The sequence below is a fragment of the Macrotis lagotis genome, chromosome 4 (genome assembly GCF_037893015.1).
Source record: "Macrotis lagotis isolate mMagLag1 chromosome 4, bilby.v1.9.chrom.fasta, whole genome shotgun sequence".
NCBI classification, from domain to species: domain Eukaryota; kingdom Metazoa; phylum Chordata; class Mammalia; order Peramelemorphia; family Peramelidae; genus Macrotis; species Macrotis lagotis.
Window position 1 is genome coordinate 42,200,719 of NC_133661.1, and position 10,938 is coordinate 42,211,656.

A 10,938-nucleotide genomic window follows, 5' to 3' on the forward strand; every position below is an offset into this window, starting at 1 on the left:
TTAGATTTACTAAAATTGTATCTTTAAATATTCTTCCACAATAATTAAAGGGCTTATATTAGCTAAAGAAGATACAATCCCTACCGTCATAAACGAAAAAAAGAGGTAAAGTAAAAACTATTTTTAAAAAAAGTGCACTATTGGGGCAGCTAGGTGTTACAGTCAATAGAGCACCAGCCCTGGAGTCAGGAGGACCTGAGTTTAAATCCATCCTCAGACACATAATAATTATGTAACAGTGTGGCCTTTGGCAATTCACTTACCCCCATTGCAGAAACTGAAAAAAAGTGCATATTAAAGAGAAGAATATAAAGAGAATGGGGGAGAAAGTATCTGTTTTGGGGAAGGAATGATGTGGATGAAGGTAACTAGTGAATGACTGAATTTTCTATCAGTTCATTTTCACCTGTTTCCAATGTTATTTTTATTATGTGATTCTTGGTCAGTCAGCAAATTAACATTGAGTCAGTGTCTACTATGAGTCAGACCATGGACTATTTGCTGGGGACAGTTGAGGATTCTCTCATAAATTATTATATGTGGTTGAAATATACTCTTAACTTTAATGTAATCTCTTACATTTTTTTCTCTGTTAAAAGTCTGGCTGATTTATTCACCAGTCCCATAAAGGAGTCCATGCTGTGTAAAACTTCCTTTGAGGAATACAAGAGACATCATCTCCTTTAATGGCATTGAATAATCAAACCTTGGTGACAGAATTTTTTCTTCAAGGTTTCTCAGAGACACCTCAACTCCAGTTAATCTTGTTTGGCACTTTCCTTTTTCTTTACCTCACAGCTCTCACAGGCAATATTCTTATTGTTACAGCCATCAGTCTGGACTCGGGTCTTCATACACCCATGTATTTTTTTCTTGCCAACTTGGCAATTTTAGATATTGACTGCACATCCACAGTTCTTCCTAAACTTCTGCAGAACCTTGTTGTGGAGAAGAAATCTATCTCCTATGGTGGGTGCATGACCCAGCTATATTTCATCACTTGTTTTTTGGGGACGGAGCTTCTACTTTTCACAGCCATGGCTTATGATAGATATGTGGCCATCTGTCATCCCCTCCATTATAGTACTATGATGAGTAGGATGGTTTGTATGCTTTTAGTGAGTGGGGTGTGGACCGTTGGGGCCCTAAGCTCGTTGTTGCACACTGGACTAATGCTGCGATTAACCTTTTGTGGTCCTAATGAAATTCAGCACTTTCTGTGTGAAATTCCTTCTTTGTTACTGCTCTCCTGCAGTTCCACTTATCTGAACAACGTTATGATCGTCATTGCAGATATGTACTTTGGGGTGATCAATTTTGTGCTCACTATGGTGTCCTATGGATTCATCATCTCCAATATCCTGAAGATCCGTAGCATGGAGGGGAAGAAGAAAGCCTTCTCTACCTGTTCCTCTCACCTCATGGTTGTCAGCATGTATTATACCACAATTATATATACTTACATATTTCCAGGTTCTGGGTCCTCAATGGATAATGGCAAAGTGGTGGCTCTCTTGTACACCACAGTTGGCCCCACCTTAAACCCTCTTATATATACTCTGAGGAACAAGGATTTTAAAAATGCCCTCAAGAAAATATTTACAAATATTAAATAATTGGAATTAGCAAAGATACATTTTGAGTACCTGAATGTAAAGGATAATATAAAATGTTTTAATTTTTTTAATTCAATTCATAGAATTTTCACTGTAATTATTTATGTTGCTGTAGATGAATGGATCAGCAGGGTGATGCAGGGAGTAGAGGATAAGACCTTCAAATCTTGCCTCAAACACTTAAAAGCTGTGACCCTGACAAGTCACTTAACCTTGTTTTCTCTAAGTTTTTTCATCTGTAAAATTACCTGAAGAAGGAAGTGGCAAACCAATCTAATGTCTTTGTCAAGAAAACTCCAAAAGGAATTACGAAGAGTTGGACATGACTGAAAATGTCTAAAGGCCATAGTCTTCCAAGGCCATAATCATATTCTACAGTAGTGCATGTATATATAGGGAAAGTTGGGACAAGAGATGAGAGATGTCTAAAGACAGAATTGATTTTCTAAGGGTATAAGGAGTTCCCAATGTCTAGACAATCAATGGGGTCATAGAGGGACTTCTTGATTCAAGCTGGTCTTGATGACCTCTAAATGTTCAATTTCTGAGATATTATGATTCTATGAGAACAGTGGGATATAGGATTATTAAAGGAGATGGACCAGTCATGTAGTGAGAGGAGGAGATAATAAAGTGTGCCAAAGGCAGAAAAAAAAGGTAAAAATGGCCGCAAGGAAGGCCTTAAATCAGATAGGATGGACTTACTTTCTATGGAGGATATAAGAATGACTATGAATAGAAATCATTATGGGTGGGCTGTGATCTTTATTGTGGATGCAAAGAATGCTCACATCAATGCCACTATGGATTCACTGAAGAAAGATTAGCGAAGAAGGACTTGTGAAGAAAAAAGAAGTAGAAAATGAAGGAGGTGAAGGTCCTGAGAAGTTGGAGAAAAATAATGACAATTGTCTTGACTTGTACATTACATGAATGTAAATGAGGTAGAGCTGTATAAAATCAGAGACTTCAGTATCTCCTCCAGAATCATCAAAGTCCAATGGCAGATAAAAGCCAGGACAATAGATGGTTTATTGTATTAATAGGCACGGCATGGAATTAAGAGTGGACAGAGTGTGTGAAAAAGCCACAGTGCTGTGCTGGAAACGAAGTTCTTTTAGTTTGCCAGAGCATCTCTGAAGAGGAGTTACAAGAAAGAAAGGCAAAACTAAGAACTCACTTCTAATAAATCTGAAAAATTGAAAGAATTTTTTGACATATTTTGTTCATATAAGGTTTGAATGTCTGCCATTGCAAAATAAGTATCATCTATACTGAAACAGTCAACTGATTACTGCCTTATTAAGAAAGATAAGGGTTTCAAAGGATAAATCTCATCTACATATTATAGCTTCAATGATATTTTCCTCTAAAATAAATTTGAAAAGGTTTCAGTATAAAAACGAATAAGAAAGAGTATCTGAAGAGACAGAGGGGAATCCTCTGTATTTAAATGTGTAAAAGGTAATTGGAGAAAAGAAAGAAAAAAAGAGCAGTAGAGAATTTACAAAGGCATTTAAACAGGTAGAGTTACTCAGTGTCTTCCCCTCAATTTCTTAGCATCTTTAACTTCCCTTAAGACTCCACTTAAATGTTTTATTAATGTTGCTGTTTGTCCTTTCTTTTTGAAGAGGATCATGATATCTGGGATGTTAGTCCACAATATTAATGTGAATTCCATTTAATTGAGGGATGACTGTGTAAAGTGACCAGTTCATGCTCCTTTGGAGCCATCTGAGTCCAGTTACCAGATAAGAATCAGAATGACTGGAGATGGCACTAGATGTAGTGAGAGATCAGTTTACCTGAGGCAGCACCCATTCAGTGATTAAGGCTAGTTGAAAAAGAATGAGGCAAAAAATAGGAGCTAACTCTTACAGGAAACCTTTTTGTCCCTTCCATCTCAGATAAAACAAGTAAACAGAAAACAAGACAGCTAGCAGTCCTTTCCATGCTCAAATTACTTGGGTTAGATGAAATGCAGCCTGAGATACTGAAAAATGAGCAGATTGCAAAGCTGATCTTTGAAAGATTGTGAAGAATGGGCTAGGGAAAGCAGACCTGGAAAAATGAAAATATCCTAATTCTGAAAGAAAGGGGAGTGAAAGACTCCTTTACACTAGAAGTCAGCGAATTTAATTTCCATTCCTGATAATTTTCTGAATGGAACAAATAGTTATACAGCAGCTAGAAAAAGAAATAGTGAATACTAACTAGAATGACTTCATTTAGATTAGGATGTCAGACTTTTCGATGGGATTATTAAACAAAATCAGGGAATTCTGCAGATGCAGTTTGCTTAGCATTTAGCAATATTCATGGCTATTTTTCCTCATCCTATTTTTATGAAAAGATGGGAAAAGTCGGCCAGTTGCTTGTCTAAGGAGATATATTCAGAACTGGTTGATGGATGTCACTTGAACTTTTAACTGAGTGGTTCAATGTCAACTTCAGCAAATATTTAAGTACTTACTAAAAGATGGGGATGCAAAAAGAGGCAAAAGAGAGCTCCCACCCCCGAGGAACTTGCAACTTAATGGAAGGAGACCACATGCAAACAAAACAAACTATATATAACTATATATGGGATATAGGATAAAAGATATAGGAGATCTATCTATCTATCTATCTATCTATCTATCTATCTATCTATCTATCTACATATATAGGATAAAAAGAAAATAATTAGCCTAAGTAGGGGGCTTTCAGTGAGACTGAGGAAGACCTTTTTGGATGTGGGATTTTAGTTGGAACTTAAGGGAAGCTAGAGATATCAGTAGTCAAGAATGAAGAACAGAAAGCAATCCAACATATGAAACAGCCAGAGAGGATTCTCAGAACCATGAAATGGAATGCGTTGCATTTAGGAGGCCGGTGTCATTAGAGCTAGTAATATATGTTGGTGACTCAGGTCTAAGAAAAGTGGAAAGGTAGCGGGGGAGACTAGGCTATGAACGATTTTAAATGTGAAGCACAACATTTTGTGCTAACTCCTGGAGATGATAGGAAGACACTGGAATTTATTGGGTAGGGGCTGACTTGACCAGATTTCCAACTTGGGAAAATCACCTTAATACCTGAGTGGTGAATGGATTAGAGTGGAGAAAGACTTGAGGTTGGCATACTCACCAGCAGACTATTACAGTAAGCAAAATGGGAAGTGATGAGGTCCTGAGCTAGAATGTGGCGATATCAGAGGGGAGAAGGAGAAATGTTCAGGAGATGGGGAAAAGATGAAATCATCAGAGCCGGACAACAACTTGGATATAGTGGAGGAGGGGAAAAGGTGCAAGATAGTGAAGAAGTCAGGCTGAGGAAGGTCTCCAAAAGAGTTTCTCAGGAACTGCGTTCTTATAGATTTTACCATTGAATTACAAGAACACATCAAAGTCATTCTTATCAGATTTACAGATAACAAGAACCTGAGTATATCAAACCCACTAAAAGAATCAACACTGGGACAGATTTTGATAGGCAATAACAATATGCTAAATAAATTATATGGAATCCAATAGTATAAATGCTGTCTTATTTTTAATGAAAAATGACACAATACTCAATTTTTTTCATAGCATTTAAGTTTAGGAAAAGCATATAAGAAGGTAGACCTAATAAAAGATAAGCTGTGATCGAAACAAAGATAAAATACAATAATACATTTTTTTTATTTTTGCAAGGCAAATGGGGTTAAGTGGCTTGCCCAAGGCCACACAGCTAGTTAATTATTAAGTGTCTGAGGCCAGATTTGAACTCAGGTACTCCTGACTCCAGGGTCAGTGCTCTATCTACTGTGCCACCTAGCTGCCCCTATAATACTTTTTAATATTTATTTATGGATATAAATTCTATGTGGTCTATATGGACATATTCATGAAATAATTAAGAAATTCCTATATTCCTGATATTGTTACATGTTCTATGATTATAAAACCAAAACAGGATAAAAGTGTCAGTTTTAAGAAGATGTCATGCTTTGAGGTGGTAGTGAAATGAATATGTAACTTTAATATAAAATTTTAGAAATTAGGAGAAAAAATTAGCTATAAGAAATGGAAAGAAAAGGTTTAATATGACCTTTAAAGTGGAGCCTTGAGGGAAGTTAAGGCTTCTAAGGGTTGTAGTGAGGAGGGAGGGCATCTCTCTCTGTGAAGAAAATAGTTTGAATTATGCCCAGTAAAGGCAGTGTAGAAAGTGGCAAGTCAGTTTGTGAGTAATGCAGCTAGAACATTTATAGTCCAGTGAAACTCTAAATACTCAGGGAAAGCACACTGATATTCATTCTCTAAATTGGGTCTCATCTTCTTTCCTCTTAGCTAAACCCTTCCTTAATTTCAACTCATTAAAAATGCTTCCTTACCTAAGACTATGGAAAGCAGGAAAAGCTGGCACCACAATATGCTATGATTTTAAAAAATGATGATGGATATAAAGTCATGGTGGCAGATGGTCCTTCATATACCACTTGTAAAGAATTTGCCATATTCTAAATTTGCACTTTATGCAGACTGTGCAATATATTTAGCTTACAGAATAGTTTTGCAAATTATAAACAAGCAGAAAAGGGTAGAAACTTTAATAATGAAAAATTTATTTAAGCACAATTTAATTGCTACTAAAGGATTGCCTGTGGAACTCCTCAGAATAAAAATCTTGAATGCACAAAATAAAATGCATGGGATTGCCAAGGAAATAATACTGAAATACTTATCAATTAAAATAAAATTCAGACCCTAGGTCAATGACCTCTGTCTTTAGGGAGGAAAGCAGTATAAGAACTAGCTGGATGGAGGGAATGAATTCTAGACATGGAAACAAAACAGAGAGAAAAGAGATGAAATGAGAATTTGGGTAATAGGTAGTAGAAGACTCTGAATAGAATGTGGAGTATGTGAAGCAGAGTAATATGAAATAAATCTGGAAAGGTAATCTGGATGCAAATTGGAAAAGTTTATGAATTTATCTTTATTTTTGGAGAAAATAGGGAGTCACAGATAATTTTTAAATATCTGTGGAATAGGAGGACATGCCTTAGATTATTTTGGAAGCTGGGTTGGAGAGAATTGTAGTGAGGAAGGAGATGAACTAGGGATAAAAGGAATTGAAAGAAAGCAGTCTAAATAAGAGTAGTTCAGACAACAGATGGTGAAAGCTTGAACTAAATTTATATCTGACCAAATGGAGAAAAAGGGCAGATTCAAGGACTATTCTAGAGATAGAATAAGTATAACAGCTACGTGAGGGGAAGAAGGGTGAATAAATCACAAGAAAACAAGTAAGGAGGTTTTCAAAAATTGAAACCTAGGTGACTTGAAGAACGGAGAGAAAACCAACTGAAATAAGCAGATATTTAGATGATGCTGATTTAGAGGAGATTTTTATTTTTGCTCATTTCAGCATGAGAAGGGCCTGGGAGAGCATTGTGATTCTGGCAGTGTCCAACGAAATTCAGCTCTAGGGAATGTACTAATTGCATATGAATGGCAATCCAACATGGTCTAGTATTAAAGCTATTAATAAATAAGTCAATGATAGAAGGTTTGAGGGGAAAGGTCATACTGATGATTAGCCCTTTAAGAGGTAGTTTAGAATTTACCTGGCTGTCACATTCAGTCAGATAGCATAGACTAGTCCTTGCCTAACATTGATGATATGCCATGGTACTTCTGACATGGAAGGAATGAAAACTAATTTAAGGCCAAGAGCCTAAAACAGATCATCTCCAAGAGTTCTGTTTCCTATTAATTAGGTCATGGAGTGGAATGATTCGGGAAAAGGCAAGTAAGGATACTTTGCACAGCAGATTTCTCAAGATAATAAACATAATCATACGACTCACACCTCCAAAAATTTGGCTGACTGTTGTGGTCCTCTTTGATTCCAAAAGACTACTAGTAGTAGGCTGGTAGGATATACAGGTAAAGGAGCCCAGCATAGAAGTAGAAACAGGGAACTTCATATGAAGGGCAGAAATTTGGAACTTTCAGTTAGTTATGATGAATAGCTCTGAATAGCAAATTAAAGATATGGGTTAGATGAGATCACCAGGAGATGGTGGAGAAGAGAAGCACACATAGGACAGATTATTTTTCTTTTCACTGTTTTGTTTTCATGGAATCATAACAACTCACAATTGGAAGAGATCTTTAAGGTCATAATATCTAGTGTGAAACCAGAATCTCTTTTTAAGTCATTTCATATCTTGTATATCATTCTTGAAAGGTGATTACCCAGACATAGGAAATTAATTTATACCCTTAGTTCTAATTTCAATCTCTAGACAGTCTGTTTCCAAAATTGTCCCTACTTATATGCACTACTATGGGATTTAAATGTAGCATTCCAAGAAAGTGAAGTTGTCCAATTACAATTATTCAATGAATGAATAGAAACATTTCTTGTGGGATGTTTTTAAAGTGAAGAAAAGAGAAAAGAATCACCTTAGTCATTATCCATGCAAGTGCCAAAACTCAGAAAAAATATATGTATATGATTTTGATTGCCTTGGAGTGATGAATAAATAGAGAATGTTGATTGTTCTCCTCTGTGGTTCAGAACTTTATGATGCTGTGCATGATGAAAGCAAAAGACACCATAGTGAGCACAAAACTGGTCACCCCAAAGTTCACATCTGTTGTGCCTATCAGAAAATTTTATGTGGAGCCACAAGAGAGCAGCAGTAAAGAGGGGATTTCACAAAGGAAATATTTAATTTCACTGGGATCACACAAGGTTAATTGTACCATCAAGCCAGAGTGTTCTGATGTGAATACTGAGTACAATTGGAAGAGAACTCTGAAGTCATAAAATCTAGTATGAAGCCAGAAACTCTTTTATGTCCCTTTATGTCTTTTAGACTTTAAAATACACAAGCCACCCTACTGAAATATAGTACAATAATGGAGGTGATGGCAGACGGCCAATGGTCACATATCCGTTAAGCTCTGCTTGTAAAGACCAAGACCTCATGATCCAAAAATCAAGAGAAGAAAAATAACTGTCTCATGCAACTATGCAAAGAGATGCTTTTCCTCTCCATAATAAGGTTTTTTAGCAAATCTAAAACGGTCAATGTGGTAAGCATGTATCAGTCTAGATGATGGCAAAGAAAATTAGAATATTTTCTATGAGAGTTGTAAGATAAAGAAAATGCAAAAAGCTAAATAGGAACATTTGGAGTTGAAGTGTCTCGAGGAATCACTGCAAGACACACTGTGTCACTAGTGTTTGATTTTTCATTTGCATTTGACCCTATCAGACCTCTCATATGATTCTGAGAAAGGCTTATAAAGAAGTCAGTTATGATACTGAGTGAAGGGAGCAGAACCAAGAGAACATTGCTCACATTAACACCACTGTGAGTTGACCAGCTTTGATGAATGCAGCTCCTCTCAGCAGTTCCGAGAGCTAGGACAGTACTGGGAGATCTGTTATGGACAATGCTGTCCACATCCAGATGAAGAAAAACAAAATAAAACTACATCACAACAACAAACAACAAACTACAGCATCTGAATGAACAATATGTTCACGTTTTAATAATTCCTCTTATCTTTTTCCATTCTATCTCATGTTTTTTTTTCCTTTTCCCTTAACACCAATTCCTCTAATCTGTAAACATGTTAAACACTAATGTTTAAGTACAATACTCCTCACACTGTTCATTGCTGAGGGGAAGAGTGTGCAAAGGGTGGATGGAAGAAAATTATGTAAGACAACAATGCAAATGCATGTGGATGAATGTTGAAAAACCTTCAAAACATGTAATTGGAAAAATAAAATATCAATTAGGAAACCACCCCCCCCACCAATCCCAACAAGGCAGTTGGGTTTTAGCAAAGAAAAAAACACATAGGTTGCATTGTTTGTCCTTCGTTTTTGAAGGCCATGACATCAGGAAGATAAGGCCATGATAAGCTTGTGAATTGGGATTTCAGTGAGGTGTGTGTGTGGGGGTGTTGTGCTAAGTCACCAGTCTCACTTTCTCATCTGGAGACATCTAGGTCCAGGGGCAGATATGAATCAGGATGACTGGAGATGGCCCTGGATGAGAGGCAATCAGGGTGAAATGACTTGTCCAAGGTTACACAGCTAGTAAGAGTCAAGGGTCTGAGGCTGGATTCAAACTCCAGTCCTCCTGACTCCAAGGCCAATGCCATATCCACTGTGCCATCCAGCTACCCTACAGGCTGAATTAAAAGTTTAAAATGCAGTTCAATAGTAGACAAGATGGTTTTCCCCTACCATGTTTGCTCAGCCTTGACTTTGGGCACTGAGGTTTTCCCTGCTTCCCTGCACAGCCGACACTGGAGCAGATGATGCCAAAACACTGCTACTGCTGCTTCTGCTGTCCATATCCTTGACCTTTTGTGCCCTCTAAGCCAACCAACCATGAACACCATCAAACACATCACCAAACATCTTGGTGCCAATTTGGGAGAGTGTTCAGGAGATAAATGAAGAAACATGAGTTGAAATAAAAGAATCTGTTCATGGTCAAGTTATCTTCACTATACATACTATATCAAGAGCTGTAAACATGACTGTAATGGAGTTATTATTGGAGACATCATTTACTTTCCCTACAGCTAGCAGAGCAAAATAAGAAAGAAAAGTTCCATTGTTTGCAAGCTCCTAGCTTCTATGTTAGCAAAGCAGGTTTCATACACATTATAATTAGGGATCTCCATCAAAAGGAAATACAAGGCTTTTCCAGTTTTCCTGTGGGTAACCTTTCCTATTTCAGTATATGCAAGAAGAAATTCCAGATTACTGAAATGCAGTCATTGCAGTCAAGTCTACTGGTGCTACCAAGAGCCCAAACATAGGCTGAAAGACTTCACTTAGATTTAGTTGTGAGACATGGAGATGTTTAGTGTACAGAACTTGATATTCATGATAGACATCATTCCACCCTGATGGTCAAAAATGCCACTGTCTACCGTGATCTTGAGTTGCCTTTGATGATGGCCAAAAAAACCCCATCAACCACTGTAGTTGAAGATATTGGAGGGTGTTTTGCCATCATAATGAATGACATAATTGATGTCATGGAAAGTTTTCTTGCTGCTGCTAAGATACTCAAAGACCAAGGTACCTCCAAGATTTTTGGCCATTTGAGGCTTCTTCTAGACGTATCCCTTATAATTGATGAAATGATGATGTCCAACACTGTTCCTTAAGAAGTACAAAAGTTGGAGTGTCCCAAGATAAAAAGACTATCGATATCAGTTTGATTCTTCCAGAAGTAATAAAAATCCACAATGGGGAATCCATGACTTACCTATTTGATGACCAGAATCCAGAATTGCTTTTGGAACTTTAG

General features: G+C 37.0%; 1 protein-coding gene and 1 pseudogene across 1 annotated transcript; both read left to right on the forward strand.

Moving 5' to 3' along the window:
- The first annotated feature begins 680 nt into the window (after positions 1-680).
- LOC141523043 (olfactory receptor 13A1-like) lies at positions 681-1,616 on the forward strand. Its single transcript, XM_074236330.1, has one exon. The coding sequence runs from the start codon at positions 687-689 to the stop codon at positions 1,614-1,616; it is 930 nt and encodes a 309-aa protein (XP_074092431.1). The 5' UTR covers positions 681-686.
- An 8,388-nt stretch (positions 1,617-10,004) lies between these two features.
- On the forward strand, positions 10,005-10,938 carry LOC141522631 (phosphoribosyl pyrophosphate synthase-associated protein 1 pseudogene; annotated as a pseudogene).